General features: G+C 38.7%; 1 protein-coding gene and 1 long non-coding RNA gene across 5 annotated transcripts in view; one reads left to right on the forward strand and one right to left on the reverse strand.

The window, feature by feature from the left end:
• LOC310897698 overlaps window positions 1–27,658 on the forward strand; it is an 852,780-nt gene that overhangs the window by 540,744 nt on the left and 284,378 nt on the right. The window lies entirely within an intron of this gene.
• The window catches only part of HS3ST5 (heparan sulfate-glucosamine 3-sulfotransferase 5), a 212,660-nt gene continuing 205,806 nt past the window's right edge, over window positions 20,805–27,658 (reverse strand). For all 4 annotated transcript variants that reach the window (XM_083829955.1, XM_083829954.1, XM_083829953.1 and 1 more), the window contains exons 3-4: window positions 27,520–27,658; window positions 20,805–22,555 (exon numbers count right to left, since the gene is read on the reverse strand). In XM_083829955.1, the coding sequence (XP_083686081.1) occupies window positions 21,625–22,555; window positions 27,520–27,626 (1,038 nt within the window). In that variant the 5' untranslated portion in view covers window positions 27,627–27,658 and the 3' untranslated portion in view covers window positions 20,805–21,624. The remainder of the gene's footprint in view (window positions 22,556–27,519) is intronic.

Below are 27,658 nucleotides of genomic sequence, written 5' to 3' on the forward strand. Positions count from 1 at the left end.
TGTCTCACTGAACTGTTGAATCTCAGGAGCTGGAACAAAGTTGCTTGCACAGGTCTCTGAACATGTCTGGCATCGAACACAGGTAGTCTTACTGCTGCTTATCCCAGTTTTCCAGCACAGGATGACTCCTCAAAGGGATTCTTGTACTCCTGTCTCTGAAGTAGCTCCTGCCATTAACTTTGCCATCCATTTTGTGTTGAACTACTCTAAATTGCAAAGAGGTTTTGGGTATTCCTTTTGAGCATGGCCAACACATTCCTGTGACTGTAGTGGGAGAGGGTTGAGACCTCTCAACTTCATGTGTTAGGGAATGTAAAGAGGTAAAGTTCCAGTTAACAAAGGCTAAGGGATAATCTATTTGGCTTAGACCTGAGAAAAAAGGCCAACAGAGATTGTCCTTAATTGTGAATGTTACATACATCTTAACTTAAGCATATTCTAGCTTTTCCATATGCTTCATACCCTGGTATTATAGTTTGCATATATACCAATAAATAAGAGGTTTGGAGAGTGTTTGTGGCTACAAGTCACTGCCTTGACATGGGGAATGCGAGCAATATGGACCATGTTGCGATAGTGGTCTAGAACAAGATTTGATGCAGTTTACTGATAGAAATGTAGGCACAGTGCTCAATAGGTTGTTTTCCTTCTAACAAATTCCTGATGCACCTCTTATTGCATCAACATCCTTATTTAAATGAGGCATTGTAGCTTCTCAGTTTTATTTTCTAGAAGTTTAAAGGATAAAGAATAAATTTGTAATGATTTATTATTTCCTTAAACTATATTTAAATGGTACATAGTCTGTATTTATTGTTTTTCACTTTTTCCTATATGACTTTTTTTTTTTTTGATTTCTGTCTTTCACTTCACACAAAGGTGAGATGTTGCCTGTAAAGGATATGTCTTGCTTCTTGCTGCACATAGATTTGTCAGCATTTCCTGGCATAAATTATTTCCTTGATGAACAACTCAGCAATGATAAATTGCTTGTCTAGCTTGCTCTGTAACTATCATCTTAAGTAGGTGTGTGATCCAACTCTTGAAGTCTTATTATCAATAACCTAAACCTCCTAATGTTTCTCAGCCATGAAACTCTCTGAGAATTTTCATTTGACTATTAGGCTGTAAACAACGGCAAATTAGTCTTCTCCTACCTCAAAGTCCGGAATGTATTTTCTGCAGGTTACTTCACAACATGAGCTCTGTTGAAAATATCGTGTTTTAATGAAAGATCTCATCAGCCACGCCCTTGCTGCAGTTATATTGGGAAAATTTATTGAAGTTCTAGAACATTTCTTTCCATGGCTATAGAAGAATAGAAAAACTGCCTGACAGTCCTCTACAAGTAAAAGCACGAAATGCTTCTGTGATGGTAGCACTGCAGTTCTTTCATTGTAAAGTCAAACTGCTGGTCCTAGCTGTCTGTGGCAGAGACCGGAACACAGTGATAGCATATTAATGCTGACTAAGTGGTCACACAGTAGTAGGGCTAGCTGCAGCATTCAGGAATCTGTGAGCTTTTACCCCATGACAAACATGCAGCATGACCTAGATTTCAGCTTCATTTCTGTGGTTCCATATAATTCTACCTTGATAACTGCAGCAGTGAAACCTTTTAGCACCATTGGTCCAAGAGGGCTAGGCATACTCACGATCTGGCCCTAACTCCTTCCTTGGTATTTCACTGACTTTGATGCTAAAAGGTTCCTGTGTATAGTTCTCACTGCACAGTTAGTAAAAATATCTGGACCATGGATTCTGACTTTCCATGCGTATGCAAAACCCAATAATACAAGAAATCAATAAACAATAAGCCTACTAGTTTGGCATCTAGCATCACTCACAAGCAAACATAAATCAAAAAGAAATAAAAGGCAGCAAAGAGAGCTGAAGTATTCCTTTCCTTTGCAAATGTGTGGTTCATTAGGCATATTGTACAAATTAGGTTTAAATATGTAAACATGAAAAATATGAAGGTTAAGACATTATTTTCCTTTTATTTTCATTTATTTTCATTTATTTTCAATGTAAACATATATTCTTTCTATTGATTAATGCTTACCTCCTGAAAATAAGTACTGGTAATATCACAAAAGTCTTTTTATTTGAGAATATTTACTTTTATTATATATATTTATTTATTTTATTTATTATTTTATTTTTCATTTATTATATAAATATTTACTTTAATTTGAGTTGTTTTTCCTTGTTATGACTGCTGCCAATCTTCAGATTTACCTATTAGTATGCTGTTCAAAGACGAGCAGAAACAGCTGTTTATGTAATGGTACATAGAATAGAGTGGAACCCTTTAGTTTGATTTTCATGATAATTTTGCATGTGTTGTAGTTCAGGTAGGGGTTGTAAGTATATTCAGAAAGGACTCATACAATAAAAAACACTTATTTTTCAGAACATACATGTAATTTGCTCGTGTATGTTAGTTATTTCTTCACAGACCCACTTTGCAGAGATTACTTGTGTTGTAACTCAAGGTAAAACACTTCTGGTGTGGATTTTTGTTGTGTTTTTTGCAAGTTATTTTTGTTTATTTAAATGAAAATCTGCTTGTTATTGAAAATAAAAAATGCTTTAACCAGTTTTGCTGTTCATTTCTATCAACATTTGACTTTGGTATCATTTTATAGAGACATTCTTACATTTATGCTTATATTTCCCACAGTTTGGCCTAAAGAATTTTTTCAAGACATATTCCTATTCTTTTTGAGAAAAGAAATGTAAGGACAGATCTCCTAACTGCTAAGATGTTATTGCTAAAAACAGAGCAATACTTCACATTCAATACATTTTTTGGTGAATAATTATATTTTGCTCTCCAGATTTCCATCCACTCCTTTTTTTTTTTTTAATATATAAATATAAACATATATATATATATAAACACACACATGTATATATACACCACCTTACTCATTGTTCTGATTCAAGTCGTCTGCTCTGAAGGAACCATGAAGTCTTTCATATCCCAAAGAATTTTCAGGTTCTTAGTTGCAAGCATGGAATATTTATATTCTCATTCTTTATGTTTACCAGTTACTGATGTGGTGGTAGAGTTAGTGTACAAAGAAACTCTATTGCATTTGCAATTACACACGGAAAAGGTGGCTGGTGGGAAAGAAACCCTGAAGCACCAATGGAATCTCTCCTGACCCTGACACTCTTCAGATATGATTCTTCTAAAGCATTGAACACCATGACTACAACTTGTTCTTAAATTCTTAAAGTAGAATAACCTGCAGAGGGGTCACGGTGATTATGTGGTTTATGGCATGCTACCTCAGGAAAGTCAGGTGTTTGATAGACAAATGACTGAAAAGTTGCTTTTTGTAAAACACACTGATCAGAAGGAAAACTGAGACTACTGCAATGTTAGGAGGTGAGTGTGTAAATCCACAGTCAAAAAAAGAAGTGTTATCATCTCCTTTGTTAGGTAGGAGTTGTCCCAGTCAGTCATGCCCACTAGCTAAATTAATACTATTGACTAGAGCCAATTGTAATTTGGGACCTGTGAGAACAGAAAGCAGAAGGTATCTGGGTTTTTAGCTCAGTGATGGATCATTATTGCTTTCCTATCCCTTTTCGAAGCAGCAGAAATACTCCTGTGTATTTCTTTTTGTGGTGATGCTTTCTGGCCTAATGTGACATTTTGGCCTTTCAACCATATGTCTGTTTGACCTTATGAACTTTTCAGTTTATAATATTTCACCATCTGGCTCCAATCCATTTGTACAAACATTAACTTTCTGTTACTACTTTATCCACCAGTTTCTTGAGAGAAAAAATAAGAAAAATATCTACATATCTATAGATTCACAAAGAAAGAGCTGCACACCCACGCACACACACATGTACACACACAAGCACATACATTTCATAGAAGAGGTATAATTAACTGTAAGATCATTCATCACACTCTCACTACCTCCATGAATAGATCAAAATATTGATAGAGATAACAGTTCAACTTCTAAAAACTGCAAGTTCTAGTTGTTTTGTATGTAAATACCTAATGCTAAAGCTATTTTACTGGAGCTAGAAGACATTTTGCAGTTTGGTAAAAGTTCAGCAAATATAAATATCAAGGGAGAAAAAATCTCTCTCTTTTTTTTTTATTTTTTATTTTTTTTGTGAAATTGTTTTCCTGTCACACTAACACATCTTTTTATAGCCTCTGACTTCTCTGATACATGTCTAATTCATTTACTCCTTACTGCTGTGCATGGTCAGGCATGGATGTTACTGAATTTACCTGGTATAAACTCTATACAGTGCAGAGACACGATTTGCACTTTGTAGAGAAGAAAGTGAGGCACAAGTTACCTGCTAAAGGTCATATGTGGAGAGTGAAGCAGAGCCAGAAATTCAACCCATAGCTCCTGCATTTTTAGGCAGAGCCTTAACAGTAAGATAAGCCTTCCTTTTTATCGGATCATGTATGTTTCTTAAAAGCCAATAATTTCTAGCTTGAATGCTTAAGGTTAGAAACATAAATCCATGTTTGTGTGTACTTTCATAAATATCTTGCCTTTCAGCTTCTTCTCTGGTGTTGCCTCATTTGAGATACTGTTGATGTTTGCTTTAAGTTGTAACATATATTCTGGAAAGTGGGAAAGCTACCTGTACACATTTTCTTCCTACATTCTTATTTGTAATGTAGAAACTGGAACTAATACTAATCTTGTGGAAGGGTTCATTTTCTATATTTAATTAGGCAATCCCACATAGAAATTCATAGAAGTATCATTGTTGTCAAAAGCTTATACAACATTAATTCCAGACAAATTTATTTCATTTTTCTCACAACTCCTAACCCTTCACAACCACTGTGAAACTTCCATATGTGCTTCCTGAAATTGTAATTATGCTATCTGTATCCTTTTCATCTACTTAAGACTAATGGGAGTCAACTGCCTCTTACTACCTTTTAAATGAAACATGATGATACCTCTCTTCAAGAGGGCCGCCTACCCTTAAATCAAGACATTTTCTTCTTCTTTTTTTCTTTTTTCTTTTTCTTTTTTTTCTTTTTTTTCTTTTTTTCTTTTTCTTTTTCTTTTTCTTTTTCTTTTTCTTTTTCTTTTTCTTTTTCTTTTTCTTTTTCTTTTTCTTTTTCTTTTTCTTTTTCTTTTTCTTTTTCTTTTTCTTTTTGTCTTTTTCTTTTCTTTTTTTAAACTGTTCCCATCTGATCTCTAAAAAATGGTAACTAATGCTTTTCTAAAAAAGATGTTAGACTAACTGTTTTATAACCTCTGGAATACCCATAGGATTTCATCTGAATTATAACATTAAACTGGTCCATTTTCAGTCTTCAGGGATCTCTGTTCAACTTTTATTCAGTGATCTTTTTAAAAAAATTGCCACTGAAATTTTCACCAGTTTGCAACTACCATTGCCTTTAGAAACCTTAGCTATGACAGCTTATGTCCATTTTCCTGGCTCACTTTACTGGAAAAAAAAAAAAAAAGGGATTGAGGATCTCAGGTCTTACTCTCAATTGGCAGTGACTCTGTCACATTAACCATCTTTAAAGCAAAGGATTGAAAGTGGCATGAAGACTAGATTTGTCTCTCTCCTTTTTCCTGCTTTGTCCTGTACTTATGGGTAACTATAGAGAAATTCACACTGTTCTTGACTATTTGGTACTATTCATGGAGGCTTTTGGTCAATGGGGCTGTCTAACAAAGGTCTTTCATGTGCACTAAGGGATAAATCCTGAGGCTTCATTATGAAAAAATAGAAGATGAACATGCTGTTCTCTTACAATATGTTTTTTTTTTTTTTCCCCTAGAAATTTTAACCCAGTGCAAGCAATTTTGACCCAGCCATGACTTAAGGATCCTAGCCATAGAGCTAAGGTGTGTGGATGTTCAGCACTTCCAGTAAGTCAAGTGGAGAGTTCCTACTCCAGCTGAGCTGCCAGATGTTTGGATATCTTAACATTGTCAGCATAACTGCTGTGCCCAGTGGAGATAACACTTGTGGTGAAGACTTTTGCAAAAGAACAGAAAGATAGCAACCCCCAGACAGCTATGAAAGCCAACCTGAATCCTGATAACTGGTGGTCAATGGTTCTATGTCCAAGTCAAGGCTAATGGCAAGTGGTGCCCCTCAGGGTTCTGTCCTGGGACCAGCGTTGTTTAATATATTTATCAGTGACATAGTGTGATTGAGTGCACCCTCTGCAAGTTTGCAAAAGACACCAAGCTGAGTGGTGCAGTTGATACAACAGAAGGAAGGGATGTCATCCAACAGACCTGGAAAAGCTTGAGAATTGGGCCCATGTGAACCTAATGACACAACAAGGCCAAGTGCAAGGTGCTGCACCTGTGTTGGGGCAATCCCAGACATGGGCACAGGTTGGGAGAAGAACTCATTGAGAGTAGCCCTGCAGGGAAGGACTTGGGGATTCTGATGGATGAAAAGCTTGACATGAGTCGTCAGTGCACGCTTGCAGCCCAGGAGGCCAACTGCATCCTGGGCTACACTAAAAGAAGAGTGGCCAGCAGGGGAGGGAGGTGATTGTCCCCTTCTGCTCTGCCCTTGTGAGGTCCCAGTGCATCCAGGTCTGGGGCTCCCAGCACAAGAAGGATGTGGATCTGTTAGAACAGGTCCAGAGGAGGGCCACAAAAGTGATCAAGGGGCTGGAGCACCTCTCCTAGGAAGAAAGGCTGAGAGAGATGGGAATGTTCAGCCTACAGAAGAGAAGGCTCTGGGGTGACCTTATTGTGGCTTTTCAGTACTTAAAGGGGACTTATAAAAAAATGGAGAGAGACTTTTTGCTCAATGAGATAAAGACAGGACAAGGGGTAATGGTTTTAAACGAAAAGAAGGGAGATTTAGATTAGAGATTAAGAGGAAATTCTTCACTCAGAGGGTGGTGAGGCACTGGAACAGGTTGCCCAGAGAGGCTGTGGATGCCCCATCCCTGGAGGTGTTCAAGGTCAGGTTAGATCAGGCCCTGAGCAACCTGGTCTAGTGGACGGTGTCCCTGCCTATGGTGGGGGTGGGGGGTGGGGGGTGGAACTGGATGATTTTTGAGGTCCCTTCCAACCCGAGCCATTCTATGATTTGATGATATGATTCTATGAACTGATTTGGCAGATAGCACTAAAGGGACTTATGCAAAATCGTATAACAAAATTGGAAGGAGAGCTGATGATACTGAAGGAGACATAATGTAAATGGTCTTGACAATGATGGAGCAATTCTGCATACAAACTGTTTTTTTTTATTTTTTTTTTGACAGCTTCAATAAAGCAGTGAAATATTTTTGGTCAAAATGACAATAAAATACAGTCATTCTGTAGCAGTAGCTGGCTTTCTGATTGTTTATTCTCTCACTCATTTTTATGTTATCTGGAAATGGATGGGGAAGACTTTTATGCTCATCAATGCTGGTAAAATATTAAATAGCTATTGAACTTTGTGTTTAAAATTATAATTAATTATTAAATAATAGAGTAAAATATCATACTAATAAGATGTTCCAATGAAATTTTGTTCAATTTGATGAGCTTTCCAGCAGAACTGCCATCAGGCATAATCATTAGTTGTGATTGCTACTTCGTCTACTTACATTTTTTTAAGGAGACATCCCTTCCATTGTCTGTGTAGATTTAGTGGCTTGAAACAGATGCACAGCAATACTCCATCAAAAGTACAATTTATGTTGCTAACTGAAATTCTTATTTTCAAAAAATTTGTGTTCTTGCAACGCAGAATGATCTGAATCTCTGTGACAGGTAATGGGGAGTAAAATTTACTCTCTATCCTAGAGCATTACAGTGCATTTCTGTAGTGGGGTTTGAGGATAAGATCATAGTTTGAAGTCTTAATGGCTTTTATTTATTTATTTTTAGTTTGTGAGTTATGATCTTTTGTTTCATGGCTTGGCCTATTGCTTAGGGATTTTATCTTAGTTATGACTCTGGCCTTTGAATAGAAAACAAACATCTCCACTTCTGAGCAATGAATAGACGGCTCTCTACTCGGGCTCTGTTGGGTACACTTGCATCATCATCATTATTATTATTATTATTATTAATTATTATTATTACTTTGAATTACAAGTGTATTATTTCTTAATAATTAAGACTACCTGCCTTTGTAACAGCTTAGTCACGTAATTATGAATCCCATTTGACAGGTGTCTTATGAACAAAGAAACAAAAAGCAGCTGCTATTCCAAAGAGATCCGTGTGAAGCACAGCCATGCTCACCTGTTCTATAAAACTCGGATGGATGGTGAGAGTTGCCAGTGCAGACAGACTTTAGATTCCACAAGCTGAGGAAATACAAGCCTAAGTATCCAGTTTTTCAGTCCCTCTGCTGGACATAGACTGAGAAGCAGGACGGGTTGTGAGATTGCCCGGAGAAGAGGGGGAAGGAAGCCTGGCTCTCACAGCTGAGCTAGTGGATCTCTGAAAAGTTTGGCTTATAGAGCCACAATGGAAAAACAATAAACAAACTAACAAAACCCTTTGTATGAAACTGAACACGACTGCTTCAGGTAAGTGTTACAATAAGAAGGAAAAGGACTTGGAGACTTAAGTCTTTGCTAGGCTCCTGTGTTCTTAATTAGGAAAGCAGAGTAGTTAACATTCACTCTTGAGCTGAGCCTCTGCCCTCATTCACACAAACCTAAGTGTGCAGAATTCATCCAGTCTCATCAGACAGTAAGAGCCTGACACAGACAGCAAGATTATACAAAGTTACATGACCTACACAGAGGTGTCTACCTGGAGAAAAAACTGCCAGAAAGTGCAAACTACAATATGCATCTTCAGTTTATTTTAGCTCTTATTTTTCTTGTTAAATTTCATGTCCAAATATTTCTTTGGTCTTTTTCCTGCATCAGTGAACTAATGCCCTGGTTTATTTATCAATTTATTTTCTCTAGTATTTCCTTTCTTCAGAATACCTGTAAAAGATATTCTGATTCCTCTTAAATATGTTGACTGGCATTAAATTGTTTTGCTTATTTCTATTGCTTACACTTTGCCCTCACATATGGCAACTGATCTTTTTTTCTCTTTTCCTTTTTTCATTTTTATCATACTTAAAGTGATATCTTTTTACTCCTATTTCTTGTCAAATTGCATCAATGCTTGCTTCTATGTATTCTTTCTTTCCAAAGTGTCCTGGTTTTGGCTAGAATAGATTTAATTTTCCTCCTAGTAGCTGGTAGGGTGCTGTGTTTGGAATTTAGGGTGAAAATAATGTTGATACCATGATGATATTTTAATTGTTGCAGAGCAGTGCTTACACTAAGTCAATGACTTTTTGGCTTCTCACACTGTCCTGCCCTTTGGCCAGTTTGGGTCAGCTCTCCTGGTTCTGTCCCCTCCCAGCTCCTGCTGCACCCCCAGTTAAGTGTTTGACACCATATTCCACAGTATTCTCCTGGGACTGGCTGCTCATGGCTTGGATGGATGTACTGTTCACTGGGTGAAGAACAGGCTGGATGGCCAGGCCCAAAGAGTCATAGTGAATGGAGTTCAGTCCAGGTAGCCTTTTCTAGCCTAGATGATTCTATTCTATAATTACACACTGGCTGAGTATGATAAGTATGATAAAAATCAATATTGACAAAACATATTTACTACACAGCCTTGACCTGTCTTTGAGGATACATTATTTTGAATAATGTCTCCATCAGCTGGTGCTCCCCTTTTTTTCACATCCAGAATTTACCTTTTCTCTCTACAGGGCTATAAAATAGGGTTTCACAGAGCTATCTCCCACTAATTTTACCATAGGTGCAGCAGATAGAGACTCTTACATTAAAGGCAGTTGTATTTCATCCCTATGGGTTCTGCTTCTATCTTGGATTTGACTTTTATTTCTGTGGGAGAAAATAAACTCCTTCTGGATTCTCAGAATGCATTACCAAAATACTGCAACAAAATGGCTGAAATTAATTGAATATAAAGTGCTATTGCACCTTCAGCTTGATTATATGGAAAGCTGTGCAAGTTAAAAGGACATCAGATCTGTTGAATTGTAACTAATTAAGAGCAATAAAGGCGATGAAATCAGATCACCAGTGGTACTCAGATCAGCTCTTTTTTTTTTTTTAATTTTTATTCTTTTTTTTTTTTTTAATTTGTTACTAGGTTTGAAGATTGCTTGGTGGATATCAGAGCAGTTCTGTGTCTTAACTGCTTGACCAAACCTCTCAGAGTACTTAGGTTTCCCCATACCATGTGAACACATATAATTCCAGCCCTGCAGTTCACTAGTCAGAGATGCAATATTGCAGAGTACCTGGCCTGATGTCTCTTCTGGAAATAGTGGTAGTGTTGGTTTCATTGCGCAGACTGCTAGTGTGTTGCTAAGCTTTGATGGTCCTAAGCTAGCTGTTAACTCACAGATTTAGAACCTGGTTTCACAACCAGTTCAAGGCTGTCACTCCAAGACACGTGGGGTAACTGCAGCTCATTCTTGCAATGTCTAAACTTTTAACCACCTTGTGGAATTTGTGACCCAGCAGCATGTGCTTAGGTTACCCTTAACGTATGCATGGGCAGTGCTTTCTAATGATTCAGCTACCAATACAGTCCACACAAGCAATATCATTACAGTGTCTTACCTCTCCAAGACTTCATGGCATCCATAAGTGAGACTTCCCCGAGGAGGTGGTACAAGATCAGTGGGTGCTGAGCAAGTCTAGCAAACATTCATAGCATGCATTAATGTTACGCCAGCACTTCTGTTTTACATTTGCCCGTATTCATGGCTACCTTGCATTCCAATTTTTCCTCATTTTGGAGGAATTTGAATGCTTGTCCCATATGTTAAAAGAATATCCTAACCATGGTACAAGCAGAAACAGCCTTTGAATATAGCTCAGTACACTTTTTGGATTAAGCAAAAGCACTGGAAAGAAGAATCTTGTAGGTTAATTCTTAGCAACAACCAGGAAGAGAAAATCTCTGTAATTGTATCCTATTCCTGTGTTCTTCTCTACTGTCTTATACAACACAAAAATGCATTGCTGCTTGTCATGGTTTTGGCTGGGATAGAGTTAATTGTCTTCGTGAAGGCTTATATGATTTTTTTTTTTTAATGAATTTGGTTGTTGTTGAGCAGTGCTTTACACAGAGCCAAGGACTCTTCTGCTCCTGGTGCTGCCCAGCCAGCGAGGAGGCTGGGGGTGCCCCAGGAGCTGGGAGGGGACATGGCTAGGACAGCTGGCCCAGGCTGCCCACAGGGATGTCCCACACAACGACAGCAGCTGGGGGAAAGGAGGAGGCAGGGGGGACGTTGGGGTGATGGCGTTTGTCTTCCCAAGGAGCCAAGCCGCGGGGTGAGCCCTGCTCTCCTGGAGGTGACTGAACCCCTGCCTGCCGATGGGAAGCAGTGAATGGATTCCTTGTTCTGCTGTGCTTGTGCATGGTTTGTGCTTTGCCTAGCGAGCTGTCTTGGTCTCAACTCATGAGTTCTCATACTTCTGCATTTCCAGTTCTCTCCCTCACCCAGCCTGGAGGGAGAGTGAGTGAGCAGCTGTGTGGTGCTGAGCTGCCTGCTGGGGTTAAACCACGGCACTGCTACTTTTGTTTGTCAAGTATTTTAGCATTTTGTGTCATTGCTATTCTAATCCATAACAAGTAAAATTAGGAATTTAGAGTATTTAGGTAGTTCTAAGGCTTGACAAGGTGTCTGAGTACCTATATTCTGGATTGTTTGTAATACCTAAGTGTCAGAAGTAGAAGTGAACATGACAGCTGTGAAATACTTAACATGAATTTTCAGTATTTTATATTAAAGCCTGTGTGGCTTTGCAAAAGGAAATTTTACTGGATCTGAAATATAGAAGAACTTCTATGAGTTGCTGTACTTGTTTCACTTTTGCTATCAGCAGAGAGATTAGCAGTCCACCAAGGCAGACCTTGCATGCAGGTGGCAGTTTTGGACTCCAGGATGGAAACATAGTCAGAATTTTTCCCTAATCAGCACTGAGTGCAAGTTTCTCCTCCAGTTAATCCTGAGGCCCTTCAAAGCAAATTGATTTAAAAGAGCCTGAAGGTGTAACAGTAACTGCCCATAGTATTGGATATGCATTGCTAATTACTACTGATGGCAATGATAATTACATGTGGCTACCTCTCAGAAGACTGACTTTACCATTCACTTAAAAAAAAAAAAAAAAAAAAAAAAAAAAAAAAAAAAGAGACAGGCTGGCCTTTTCGATGCATACCAAAAGTGATACTTTTCCTTTTTTAAGACAAATGATGGTTTCATTTCACCAGCCTTATAGGTCTGGACTGCTTCTTTACAAGGCAGTGTGATACATCACAACCACACAAAATAAAAAAGGTAAAAAGTTTTTTTTTTTTTTTCCTGTTCCTAAAGCCTTATTAGTAGTGGAGTTACACTGAGGAGCTTGGAAGAGTTGGAGAGAATTTTCTGAAGATGAAGTTAGTAGTAATGCTGCTGTTAGTCCCACCTCTTATGAAAGGCCTATCACTTTTTCATATAGTAGGGAATTGTAAATTAATTCTTCTCTGTCTCCATGGGTTTGGAATAGAAATGATGCCTTCACAGTTCAATGAAGTGGAAAGTCTTTCATCAGTAGAAAATCAGCCAAGGAATTGGATGGCAAAGGCCTCATACATTACAAAACAGTTGTTTGCAATTAAGGCCAGGAGTAAGATGTGCATGAGTCTGTCATGTTTCTTTTTGCTTATTTAATCAGCCTGAGGCATAACATTAGATGGTTTGAAGTGCCATTGTTTCCTTGTCACATCCTATGATTTGCTGTGTATTATATTTACAGTATACGTAACGTACCAAAGGACAACAAACTGTTCAAATTATAGTCATTTCATATTTTGCCTGAATCCTGATCAATAACCAGGACATTTTCACAGAAGCATTAACCTTCTAAAGCACTGACCACTGCTTATAGGGGAAGATTATTTTGAAAATTGCCAGAAGGAATCAGTTAAATACAAAGCCATCGACAGAATGAAATGCTGTGTGCCACAGTCTTTCTCTGCAGTCACAGTGGCAAAGACTGTGCCTCTTTGTGACAGCCTCTGCTAATGTATCTTCTTCTGTCTCACCATACATACATTTCAGTGACAGCTGTGGATCACTGGGCACTGTGATAGGGAAGTATGTAGCTGATATAAAGGTAAATAGAGTCAAAGCTGAACAGAAAGCAAGGTAGATATAAGCTAAAAAGCCTGGTAGTTCAACATCTGCTCCAAAAGTCACACCACTGCCAGTTTTAATAGGGATCTCAGAACAGCAGGTAATCTTATTAAAAATATGCTGGCCAAGGTTCAGCAGGTGGACGATGGTGTTCTAGTCATTTCTATGCTTTTCTTGCACTTGTCAATTCGAGACCTAGGAAAAAGGCTGGTATCCAGATTGATAACACATGGATGTTCTCTAAGGGCTTGACTCTTTCATCAGTGCATTATTGCAGGAATAATTGAAATTCCTTTCTCTATAAATGTAAATTAAGTTAGTGATAGCTAGTACTTCTGAAGGTGGATTTATTGTTTCTGTCTCAAAGTTGTCAGAAGGTAAATCAGGCTTTAAAGAACAGATTAGCCAGAGCTGATCAGCTGGTAGAAGTGTTATGAAATATCATACATCCAGCATCTCCACAGAAAAACTTGTAAACAAAAGAAAAACCAGCTCATGGGTAGTGATGACAGTGAGCCTAGGCATATCTCTATTTCAGTACTATGCACGAGTCTTCAGTAACAAAATTAAGTCCTTATAAGGCAATCTGAGGCTATTTAGATCCATGTTGCCAAAGTTTATAAATCATTTATTTTTTTTCCTCTGTGAAATAAATCTTACATGGTAGATTCTAAACAGTGACACTGAAATAGAAGATTAACAGCACTGTAACCTGGTAGCAAGTTGGTCTCCTTGGAGTTGACAAGTACAGTAAGAAAAACTGTTTGAGATTTCTATTTAAAACATCTATCTGAAGTCCTTTTCTCTGCAAACAAATTCTTAAAAAAGTCAAATTTACTATTCTTTGTTCGGTTCCTGCAGTCTTTCAAAAATCTGAGAACTAAGATTGCTCAAAGATCTCCAATAAGATTGAAATATTGTGGCAATTTTATTTTTTATTTTTATTTATTTATTTATTTATTTATTTATTTATTTTTATTTTTTTATTTTTTTTAAAGGAACTAGAGGGTTTCCAATGGAGGACAACAAAGATGGTGAAGGATATGGAGGGCAAGACATATGGGGAGCAGCTGAGACCACTCAGGGGTCTTGAAGGGAAGACGCATGAGTAGCAGCTGAAGTGCCTTGGTTTCTTCAGCCCAGAGAAGAGCAGGCTGAGGGGAGGCCTCATGGCGGCCTGCAGCTCCCTCACGAGGGGAGCTGAGGGGCAGGAGCTGAGCTCTGCTATCTGGGGACAGCAACAGGACTCAAGGGAACGGCATGGAGCTGGGACAGGGGAGGGTCAGGCTGGGTGTTAAGGAAAGGTTCTTCACTCAAAGGGTGGTCAGGCACTGGAATAGGCTCCCCACAGAAATGTTCACAACAGCAAGCCTGCCAGAGTTCAAGAAACATTTGGACAACACTCTCAGACATAATGTCTGATTTTTGAGTGGTCTTGTGTGGAGCCATGAGTTGGACTCAATGATCCTTGTGGATCCCTTCCAACTCAGGATATTTTATGGTTCTATGATCCTGTAATAAAGAAAGCCATAGCATTTTCAGAGTGAATTAGGAGGGAAAATAAAACTTCTATAGACATATTATTATGTTCATCATGAGATTTTAAAGGCACTACCCAAACTTTTCCAACGCATTTTGTACATTTATTATTGTGAACTGATAACATAGGAGGGCATAGAGTGCATCTCTGGAACACTTTTCAGTGGGCTCAATGGGTTTCTGAGTGAATACACAGGAGAGAAAGGCACTCATTACTGCTACTTGTGATGACCACACTCTCCTACTGCAGAATTCCAATGACTGCAGACTCTTGGGGCTTGGAAATGTCTTAATTCTTTCCTTGTCTTTATGCCCCCTCTGAGGCATTAAATGTTGGTCGCTTTTAGTGACAGATCCTGGTTTGAGAAGAACTTTGCACTGACTCAGAAAACAGTTTTACCAATGTTACTTAATTTTTAGATCAGATTATTATTCTGCTTGTACAGTAGACCGAAGCAGCTCCATGTGGAAGGAGCAGGTGAGCATGAAAGTCAGTGCACAAGAGAGGGAAAGAGCATAATTTACGGGCAGGGATGTTGAGATCTTAGCAGACAGCAAGTGGGTTGAAAAACCACCATGAGATTGTAGGATCATTCTACAAACCTGGTTTTCAAAGCTATTTTTAAATGGAAAAAAATAGCTGTGTATCCCATTGTAAATGAAAGCAGAGAGACCACTCCCTGTAACATTCAACTCCTGAACTCTACTTGAAGCAGCGTCATTTGTGAACTTCCTGATCACTGAAGGCTTCTCAGTCATTGTGCCAGAACCAGCAGCAGGGATTTGTAAGACTGTCATTAATGAACTAAAAATTAAAGCTAGAAAGACTAAAACTCATGAAATTTCTGAGTTTTGGAGCTTGAATATTGCACGATCATTTAAGTGGTAAACTCTTATCTGTTATGAAAGCACTGTTTGAAAAATTCATGCAAACCAGCTCCTGGTAATTTTATAGGAGTTTTATTCTCTCTGTTATTAATATTTGATTGTTTAGAGTAAAATAGATCTAACTTTCTAAATCATGATTTCAATAAACCTTATTAACATCTTTGAGCCTATATTGAGGACAGGGAAAGAAAGTTTCTCTAAAACTTTATTCTCATGATTTTTTTAGGTTGATTGAACTTTTTTTTTTTTTTATTGTGATCTACACTTTGATCTTACATATAATTGAAATCAGAAGGCAAAATCAGTGTAATTTAAACCCTTACCATGTACATTCAGGCATGATTTTTTTGCATTCACTTACAAGTGCATACATTCTGAATATATCCCTAAGGCATTACAAACCCAGTTTACGTAGCTACCAATATAATTTGGAACTACAAAGAATTTGAATAATATGCATTCATAAAACAGATTTTAATGGCTCTATTGCCCAAGTTTATGGGTATGCCTCAGGCTCTTTTTGTGGAGTACACTGTGCAGGAGATAACTACTAACTGTGCATTTCTTGAAAAGAGCATCACTGAGCTCTATTTTCTGAAGATTGCCTACTATGGAGTCTGTATTAGTATATCCTCTACCACTCAACAGCCCTGCTGAGGTCATCCAGGATAGGAAAAAGAGAGATTTTTTCTAAGTTACTTCCTTCTCTTCTCTGATCAGAGAGCTCCAATCATTTGCAGAGGCTCCCAGTGTGAGTTAGGTCAACTAGCCAAAGAGCGAACACACAGTAATGCTTCCACAGTTTGGGTTTGATCAATGACTGGACTGGCTTGTGACACTGGTCTTGTACCTTCTCTGTGGTCTGTGTAGCACTGATGTCAAGAAGAACATTAATGGTAGAGGGTACTTAGTACTCCTGGAGTACTCCAATGAAATATGTTGCCACAAACCTCATCTCTCTTGTATTCTCAGATATCATGTCAGAAAATAATGCCATTAAAATATAGCAAATACATTTTCATCATGTCTATTCTGCTTTCCTTAAGACAGTATAATGGGTTAATGGTAAATGAGTTAATGGTAAATGGGTTAATGACAGTATAATGGGTTAATGGTAAATGAATCACTGATCTCCAAATGTCAGTCCCCTAGCTATCTATATACTGATTTCTGAAAATACAATTTTAAATTTATCTTTCATTTTCCTTTATGCTGAAAATTGTTGTTCTATAGAGTTTCAATAGCAGCTGGGATAATCTGATAAAAATGCACAGAAATATTAGAAGTTCTAATCCAAACATTTATCAGAGCTGTGAAGCCTGCAATTTTACAGTACAGAAAATACAAATGGTGCAATGTCTTTAAAGAACTTGAATGACATAAGTTAACAGCTGCAACTTAATATAACTGTGCATCACTCTGCAATCATAAACTCAAGTTCTGAGCACTCTTCCCAGTCTGAACACTCATGATCAATTTGAATAGAAATGATTCACCCAGGATTTTGGAAGCAAAGCAAAGCGGCTGAAATGAATTATTCACAAATTGCTCATGAGGTAAATACTATAAGGTCAGAACTTTTCAAACCAATTATGAATACTGCAGCAAAATCCCCATTAACCTAAGAGTGTGCTTTGGGTGTTATGCTGAATCTGAGTATTAAGACCCAGGTTTGAAACTTTATTTTCACTAGGTAATGTCAAAAAGACTTGAGGATATTGCGTTGAAGTCTCCATGAAAGTGAATCAGTATCCTGCTCTTCTAGGCTTCTTAATACATAGCAATGCCTCTGATCCCTCTTACCTCCCCTGCTATTCTTGACTATTCCTCTGTGCTTTTTTGAACCAGATTTTTGAACCAAAACTCGATCAGATGAAGGGAGTGTACAGCATGTGGAAAAAGGGACAAGCCCTTGGGAAGAATATAGGGACATTGTCAGAGTATACAGGGATGTGATGAGGAAGGCCAAGGCCCATTTGGAATTTAATCTGGCAATGGATATCAAGGACAACAAGAAGGGTTTCTTCAAATACATCGGTAGCAAAAGAAAGACTAGGGAAAATGTGGGCTCACTGCTGAATGCTGTGGGTGCCCTGTTGATGAAGGATACAGAGAAGGCAGAGTTACCAAATGCCTTCTTTGCTTCAGTCTTCACTGCTAAGACCAGCTCTCAGAAATCTCAGACCCTAGAGACAAGAGAGGAAGTCTGGAGAAATGAGGACTTTCCCTTTGTTGAGGAAGCTTGTGTTAGAGATCACTTAGGCAAACGTGACACCTACATATCCATTGTCCCCAATGGGATGCACCCAAAAATTGTGAGGGAGCTGGTGGATGTTATTGCTAGGCCACTCCAACATCTTTGTAAGGTCATGGAGAACAGGAGAGGTGCCTGAGGACTGGAAGAATGTCAGTGTCACACCAGTCTTCGAAAAGTGTAAGAAGGAGGACCCAGGAAACTACACACCAGTCAGCCTCACCACCATCCCTAGAAAGGTAATGGAATAGCTCATCCTGGAGGTCATCTGAAAGCATGTGGAGGATAAGAAGGTGATCAGGAGTAGTCTGCACAGATTCACCAAGGGGAAATCAAGCTTAAGCAATCTGGTAGCCTTCTATGATGAGACTACTGGCTGAGTAGATGAGGAGAGTGCAGTGAATGTTGTCTACCTTGACTTCAGCAAGGCTTATGACCGTCTCCCATAACCTCCTCATAGGCAAGTTCAAGAAGTGCGGGATAGATGAGTGGACAGTGAGGTGGATTGAGAACTGGCTGGATGGCAGAGCTCAGAGAGTTGTGCTCAGTGGCACAGTCTAGTTGGAGGCCTGTAGCTAGCGGTGTCCCCCAGGGGCGGTACTGGGTCCAGTCTCATTCAACTTAGTCATCAATGACCTGTATGATGGAACAGAATGCAGCCTCAGCAAGTTTGCTGATGACACAAAGCTGGGAGAAGTGGCTGAGACACCAGAGGTTTGTGCTGCCATTCAAAGGGACCTGGACAGGCTGGAGAGGATCATGAAATTCAACAAAAGCAAGTGCAGGATCATTCATCTCGGGTGCAATAACTCCATGCACCAGTATGGGTGGGGGCTGACCTACTGGAAAGCAGCTCTGAGGAGAAGGACCTTGGCAGTCCTGGTGGACAGCAGGTTAAACATGAGACAGTCTCGTGGCCAAGAAGGCCAATGGCATCCTGGGGTGCATTCGGAAGAGTGCTGCCAGCAGGTAGAGGGAGGTGACCCTCCACCTCTACTCAGCCCTGGTGAGGCCACACCTGGAGTTTTGTGTCCAGTTCTGGGCTCCCCAGTACAAGAGGGACATGGAGCTACTGGAGTGAGTCCAGCAGAGGGCTACAGAGATGATGAAGGGATGGGAGCATCTGTCATATGAGGAGAGGCTGAGAGAGTTGGGCCTGTTTACCTTGGAGAAAAGAAGGCTGAGAGGAGACCTTATCAATGTGTACAAATATCTGAAGGGAGGGCGTCAAGAGGATGGAGCCAGTCTCTTTTCAGTGGTGCCCGGCGACAGGACAAGAGACCTGGGTGTGATCCTCTGCAGCATGCTCTAGTTGGGCCTGCTTGGCAGGGGGTTTGGAACAGATGATCTCTGGAGGTCTCTTCCAACCTCAACTATCCTGTGATTCTATGATTTTTCTAAGATATTGTCTAAGATATTGTCTGCATTTATCCATGTGTCTCCAAGATTGCAAATGAGAAGCTGGATGTAAAGTCAGTTAACTTCAATAAGTAGTCTTTGCCTTTTAGACTGCAGTCTCTGAGTTAGTTTGTTATTGTTGTTTATTTTGTTTGTTTGTTTGTTTTTCTGGGTAATTCAAGGAGATGTTATTTTCAAAAGAGTATTTCAAACTCAGAGGTAACTTTTCCCTTTCATTGCAAATATATCTTAGCCCTCGGCTGGAGCTTGTTGACAGGTCTACCTTAAGCCAGTAAGTATCACAAAAGCCATCTGGAATCTGACTGCTCACCTTAAAAATATGCAAATTTTAGATTGGTTAAAGTCTTCTCTTTGCACACTGTTAGGTGAGTTAAATGTTTCAGTCTTTATGTATGGATGTGGGCAGGATAAATGGCTGTCATGCAGGAAAACAGTGAGTAGTATTGTAGCTACTGCAGAAAATTTCACATATGCTTTACTGTGTTGTGTTGGCAAGGCTCTGAATCAGCATGAAGAAAGGGCACATTGCTCACATGAAGAAAGGGCACGTTGCTCACAGTGCTAGCACATATGATTAAAGATACAGCAAGACAAGTACCAATCTCTCACAAGAGATTTAAAAATCACTTATTTAGAAAACCGATGCTTCCAAATCACTGAGCAAGATAAACAGCCCACAGGGAAAACTTGATCTTATTATAATCTGAACTACCAACTACTCTGCTACCATAGGTCAGAATTTTCAGATGTTCTGGATACCTTCCAAAATCTGTGTCCTTATCAATCTTTAGGGGCTGGTTTTAAACTGCTTTTCCTTTTCCTCTTTCTTTCTCTTTCTTTCTTTCTTTCTTTCTTTCTTTCTTTTCTTCCTTCCTTCCTTCCTTCTTTCCTTCCTCTTATTTTAAAATATACTAAATATGTATATATATATATATATATATATTTTTTTTTTGCCTTAGGACTAATATAATGTATAAAGCATTAAAACACTCATTTCCTCTATTAATTTCTTGTAACTTACTGAATGGATACATGAACTATATGTTTACACAAGTAATAACTCTGTGGTTGTTTCTGAACAGATGCATATGGTATCACATAAAAGCAGAAGAATCACAACAGTTTTGCCTGAATTCTGAAACATCACCAGCTTTCAGCAATGAAATCTCTGTAACTCCTAATCTGCTTTGTCTGTCGTATTGGTTTCAATGGATGTTCTGTGTTTCTGATATACCTGTTTATAGCTATCTTTTACAGTCATTCTTTAGCCTCATGGGCTACTGCAACTGAATTAATTATTGCGAAGTGCTGTAACAGAACAGCAATAATGTTCTTTGAGCTGTGTATAACACCAGATTCCCAGACGATCGAGTTTTTTAATAAACTCAGCTTCAATTCATGTATCGGTTTTCTTGACTGTCTAGAAACCAAATATACACATGCAACTCTCACATGTACGTGCACATGATTTATCTGGGCTAAAGCCCCGCAATGATGTACATCAAACAAAGGTAAAAAGCAGTTGCACATATAGGTAACTTTAATCCATTCCATTTTTAAATACCACAATAAATTTAATTTTCACAATAAATTAAATAGTCATATTCAGTTTACAAAATAGAATTACTTAATGTGAAACCAGTATTTACAAACATTGTACACTATGTACACGATGTTTATCTTTGTTGACACACAAGCATAGAAGAAAAACTTATTTGACCTTTCTTTGACACATGATTGACATGCTACAAGTGACACTATGGTCCATACATTAAAACAATAGTGCAAACTCACCACAGGAACTCCAAAACAATGTAGTTTGTATGAGATAAGTTACTCATTTCAAATAATAAGAAAATAGTACTATCCACTCTCGTTGTAAAAATTCAGCACTATATTTAAAGTGTCAGTATTCCTTCAGCAATATACATACCAAATATAGCCTGAATATTATTCTTTCTCACAGCTTCACAGACTTTTGACATGAATTTGTATGGCATAAACTAACATTCCGCTTAGGTCAATAATTATGTCACACAAACACTTCACCAAGCAAGAGGAACACTGACCCTTTTAATGGTGTCTGACTTTGTTTCCCTAAATACCTCCTTTTCCTTTATTAGTATATCTTAAAAGACACAAATATGTTGATGGTAAATTTATGTTAGTTACTACTCTGTAGAAAAAATTTATCCCACTGTATATTTGGTCACACACTGCATATGTACATGTATGCATGAAAAGAAGTCACTTTGATAGCCGTGTCTATGAAAAGTGCATATTTTAGCAGAGACATTACTGCATGTCTCAGGTGCAACAGAAAGTTTTGTTTGAAGTTTAGGTTAGGGCCAGTTAAATGTCCTCCCAGTGATCTGGTAAAATTTTTGATTAAAAGGATGAAAGAACTTGCGCAATTTGGTAATGACAGAGGTATCCACCTCTGGATGAATGCGTCCCTTGCTACCTGCCAGGCACTTGTTAAATACAATATTAAATCGCAAACAATAAAACCCTCTGGTGGCATTGAAGTATAGATTGTACTGACTTATCCTTGGAGGAAGATTGAGGAACTTCTCGACCAGCTGGAGTTCTGGTAGTGGTTCTGTGATGAGCCTGTCTCCATCTACGATATGAAATTGCTCAATTGGGAAGTATTTTAACCACCTCTCCAGATGTTTTGTGTAGATGCTGGTTCTCACTGCCTTGTACTTAGTGTTCACTTCGCAGGTATTAGGATCAATTGCCAGCTTCTCAAATTTGTAGTAGGTTTTGTTCTTTCTTTCCTTGCCTTCCAGCACCTGAGTATAATCAGAAATAGCTCTTGTGGTGGGTTCCCTGACAATGATCAATAACTTGATAGACGAGTTCATTTTGTAAATCCTCTCAGGTACTTCCTCAGTGATAAAATATGCAGGGCTTTTCTCAATTGTTATTTGATGAGGGTAAGAAAAAGGCATTTTTTTCCGGTACCACTCAATCCCCTTGGCATAGTTCTCATCATTGTCAAAGAAGTGAATCTCTTGAGAAGCTTTGACCACTGCAGGGTGAAGGTTCAGCATCTCTAGTAGCGCGCGGGTGCCTCCTTTCCGCACCCCAATGATGATGGCCTTGGGAAGCTGCTGAACCAGATTGTGCAGTCGTATTTGCTCCTTTGTGGCATTGCCCTTTCGGAACTCATGGAGTAGCCCTCGCTTGAACTGCAGAGCTCGCAGTGCAATTTCTTCCTGGCCACGGGGTCCAAACTGACCATCGATGGGGCAAAGGGGCTGCAGTCTGTAATCAACAGAAGATGTATTTGTAAACAGAGGCCAGCTTTTAAGACAAGTTTTCTGTACAGTTCATAGAAACCTTTTGCAATGTGGTGTTTTTCAACTTCTTTTATTCTGCCAGAGATTAGTAATTAGTGCAAATGGTTTGATTATTTATTCTGGTATTTTGCTATGATCTGTCTGAATAACCCCTTCCTCCACCCTTCTGCTCTTTTCAAGCATAGGCACTGTGATTACTCTTCTTGGAGCTTCTTGAACCTTACCTCACCTCCCACATTACCGATTAATTTGAGATTGTTTCAGCAGTTCTTAAAACATTCTAATATGAATTTTATTTGGTCATTTTGATCCAAAAATCCAGTTCATCTAAGTACTGTCTTTCCACCACTAGTCCTATTCTAGCCTGAATTCTTTCCTCTGTTTCCCATTGCGTTATTAGCTACTGATCCAGAGTTAGCCTTTTTAGTGAAGAGGAGAAAAAGAAATTAAAAACAGCTCTCTAGGCATCAACTCTCAATATTTTCCCTCCTGTTTAGAAGATATCCATTGTTTTTCCTGGGACAGAATCATAGAGACCAAGGTTTTGAATCAGGCATGGTTGATGAAGAACAGAAAAAAACAAGAAGAGAGATTTTCAAAAATACATTTATTGCATCATTATATCTATGATTTTCTTATCATCATTTTTGTATCCTCTCTCTGAACCAACCTTTTGTGCTTTAGTGTTTCTTCTGTTACCCCTGTTTGTTTGTGCTATTCTTTTACATTCACCTGCAATTATTTCATGTAATTTCTACTTTTCTACTGCTTCCTTCTTGTATTTGATGTCAATGAATGTAAGAAATGAGTCGGTAAGAAAAATATTAAAATTTTGCTCCTACAGGACCTTGAAAAATCCCTCATTTCCACTCCCAAATCAGTGCTTTGTTCTTTATACATGCCAATGTTACTCTGAAGATGAAATCAGTACATAGGCAGAACTTTCAAGGTCCTACAGAAAAAAAATAACATTAATAATTTTGCAGAGACATGCTCTCCAAAATTAAAGATATCTAAGAACAAAGGTTGCCTAGGCAATTCTAATATGAGCTCGCTGTGCAAGTATATTATGATACATTTTTTAAATTACGTGACCACATGCTATTATTTTTCACAGGACCCCTGCCTCAGCCAGTATACCAGATGGGTAATGCTCATTAATAGCTGTTTAGGTATTCAGTATTTATTCTGGTTTCTCAGCATGTGGCCCCTCACTCATTTACTGTATATTATTCAAACCTTGCTTTCAGGACAGAATTATTTATTTCTTTGTGGCTTTTCCATCCATCACTGCTTGTTGGGGTCTCCTATTTGACACTGATGCTAGGACAATTGATAGCTGGGACAAAGTAAGTTTGATCCCTCTGCATGACCCAATAGCTGCTTCCTTGGCTATCCAAATGCTGAGAGATATGCCCCATTCAGGCAGAGCTGAAGAAATAACCCAGATGAAATTGCTGGGTTCACATGAGCTTTGGATAAGTCCTGCAGACTAATGACAAAGTGTGATGAGAAGTGAGTTCCTGTTATTTCTTCTCTTAAGTTTCTGTTCTCTTCATTTGCTCTCTGCCATCTACTGAGTAAGAGCCTGACTTGGTCACAAAAACTGTTGCAACACGGATGCAAACCTGCCTGAAAGCAACATCTTAAACAACTTGACTGTGATATTATTTGGTCAGACTGTGGTGTGGCTGGTAAGAGTCTTTCTGCTGCAACACGGTGGCAATTAAAAGCACACGAAACAGAAGCTGCAATTGCTATCTCTGTTCTTCTATTCCCTCTCCTTCTGTGTATTTGTTATTTGTTTTCAAGCAAAAAGGATTCCACAACCGCAGTTCCAGACCCATCTCAACTAATTTTATCTCTTTCCCTCAAAAAGACAGTTAGCACTGCCTTCAGCATAACACAACAGCTTGTCAAACAGGGTGGCTTCCTTTAAAGTAAATAAATACTTAAGATATCCTGTAGCCTAAGGGAAAGATTGGATGTTGTTAAGAGTCCTTCCTCAACACTTTACATTTCAGTATTTTCACTCTTTCCCCTTTCTTCTTCTCTCTCTAAACAATAAGAATATCCTTTAAAAGACCATGGCTATTGAGGGATTAAACAGGCATCAGCTGTGGGTAGTTGAACTCTGAGATACAATTGTTTACCATACTAATATTTTTGCTTCTCTATTTTTTTTTTCCCATTAAAATAACAGAGTTGTTTGTGAAGAAAGAATATGTGACCTTTATTGTATCATTGAAGCTGTTCTCCCAAAACAGTCAGTTTCTCAAACAGTTATGGTAAAACTTCACAAATATTCTTCTTGAGAAAATCCAGCATAGATAATCTCAGAAAACTATATTTTTGATAAATATCTGTCCTGTTTTTTGGCTAGGATAGAGTTAATTTTCCTCCTAGTGGCTGGTAGGGTGTTATGTTTTGGATTTAGGATGAGAACAATGTTGATAACACGCTGGTGTTTTAATTGTTGCAGAGCAGTGCTTACACTAAGCCAAGGACTTTTCAGCTTCTCTATCTGTCCTGCCAGCGGGCAGGCTGGGGGTGCAGCAGGAGCTGGAAGGGAACAGACCCAGAACAGCTGACCCCAACTGGCCAAAGAGGTATTCCATACCATATGGCATCATACTCAACAATAAATATGGGGGGGCTGGCTGGGGTGGGGGTACCGGCTGCCCTGGGATAGGCTGGGCATCGGTCAGTGGGTGGTAGGAATTATATTGTGCATCGCTTGTGTGTACACATTATTATTAGTAGTACTATTATCATTATCATTATTATTTTCATTTATTTTCTGTCCCAATAAACTGTCTTTATCTCAACCCACAGGCTTAATTTTTCTGATTTTCTCCCCCATTCCAGAGAGGGAGGGGGGAGGGTGAGTGAACGACTGTGTGGTGCTTAGCTGCCGTCTGGTTTAAACCACAATGATATCAAAGCAGCTAAAATAAGTCTGGGCAATCTTAACAAGTAGTGTTGCTGCCTTCACTGTCTCTCCTGATCCAAAACAGTGGCTAATTTGCTCCCAATACAAATTTCACAATGGCAGAAGATTAGGAGACTGGTTCCAGCATAAGCAATTCGGAGCATCAATGTTGAGTGTGGAGGCTCTTCATGCTGCCAATTAGAAAATCAAGCAACGTAAAGATTGATCCAGATTTTCTCAAAACTTCTAGGGGAAAAAATTGTTTGAATTTCTACAAGTGAAGTAGCTCCATGCACTCAGGATCTGAAGGACAGGGGACTTCCATGGTGGGAGGTGCTCAGTTGATCAGACTTTATGACTCAGTGAATCAGATAAGCTATCAGTAATTTCCTAAGAAAACTCAAATAATTCTTGAGGCTGTTAAATAACCAATCCCCAGATCTCTTGTTCAAGTTTGGACTGGGCCCTAGTGCAGAGGTGGAACATTTCCAGTTAATTAATCCTTGTCTCATGTTTTCTAGTGATTCTTTTCTCTCTTTTTCATAACAAGTGCAAATAAAGGGCTTTGTTTTCACAGTGCGGTATTTTCCACATTGGGTAATGCAAGAAAATGAAACTGATTTTTATTGCCATTGGCAACATTATATATGAAACCTGCGGAATTCACTGCCACAGGAGGTCGATGAGTCAAATACTGTGGTGAGTTAATTTTATGGCCATCAGTAAATTCTGTAGATGTGCAAGCGTAGAAAATAGCATAAGGTTAATTAGATTTCATGCCTTCCAGCATAAAATATACTGTTTCAGGTACCAATAAGGACCTCTGCCTCCATTTCTGGAATCACCGTAACCTCAGTGAAGTTTTCGCCTCTGGAGCATCAGAGATGCTTTGGCCACCAGGGGAAAAAAGATAAATCCTGGAGCTTAATTTGCAATATAGTTAGTCCTAGCTGAGAACATGGTCTCCCTCTTCTTCTGAAGTGGGGTTAAGCAGATGAAGAAGGCAGGCAGTGACCTTAAATGGAACTCAGTTGATGTTAGGTATCTCTATTTTCAAATAATTTTCCATGCATTGTTTATTCAGTGTTGTGTCACATGTTTGAACTCAACTAATATTTTCCACTTTTTAAAAGAAGATCACTAATAAGACACTCACAAACTGTCTACCAACTTCTGGCAATCTTGAAGTCTTGTTTCATTCATTCTTTCAAAACAGCTTTTTCTATAGTGTATTTGTGCAGCACCTACAAGAGTAGTCCCAGGCCATTGTGAAGGTGGCAGAACCAGCATGGTCGGTGTAGGTAACACCACTGTTACACTGTCAATAACGAGCCAAAAATTGGCCTGGTCAAAGTGCCAAATACTGTTTGATTACCTCTTCTGGACTTTATACTGCTCTCCAGGAAATCACTTGCAGAGACAATTTACTTATTTAGCACTTTCAACTCTAGAAAATACTGGCTAATTAATACAGTTAAAATTCTCAAACCCTGCAGCAATCTTTCAAGTGAAATAATACTCAAAACTTGACGAGCTACTCTGCAGGCTCATACTTAATTTTAACTACCACTGTAGCACATTAATTGCTAGCTCGTAAATTTAGTAAAGATGGTATATAAATACATCATAACTGTTTTGCTGAAAGTAGAGGTCAACACACAGATGCACGCAGACAAAAATGAACCACCCTAATGGCATTTTTACTGGATGTTGTTTTATTTCTTCTCTGAAAACAGGTGTCAATGTGCTTAGACTACAAATGGGCAGACAGAAATACTTTGATAGGGATGACCTGCAACTTTATTTTTCTACTCTGTTCTCCAAAGAGAAGGAAAGAACAATGAAAATCAGTATTAGGATGGACAGTCTTTCTATGTATGAGTAGGAAGGAAGGAAGGAAGGAAGGAAGGAAAAGGAAAAAAATCAGACCTTTTAAACAGAAGCTCAGACAATCTGAGCACATTTACAATTAAGAGAGCAGCTACTGAACGACTTACCTATCCAAGCTCCCAACTCTGGCAACTAGATATAGGAGACTTCCAACAGCAAGGCTGCCTAGCACAAAGAGCTTCTGTCTCAGCAACGCCTGCTGTTTGAATAGCATGGCCCTCCATCAATCTTCAGGACTTCTTCAGT

The sequence above is a fragment of the Anser anser genome (genome assembly GCF_964211835.1).
Source record: "Anser anser genome assembly, chromosome: 3".
Lineage (NCBI taxonomy): Eukaryota > Metazoa > Chordata > Aves > Anseriformes > Anatidae > Anser > Anser anser.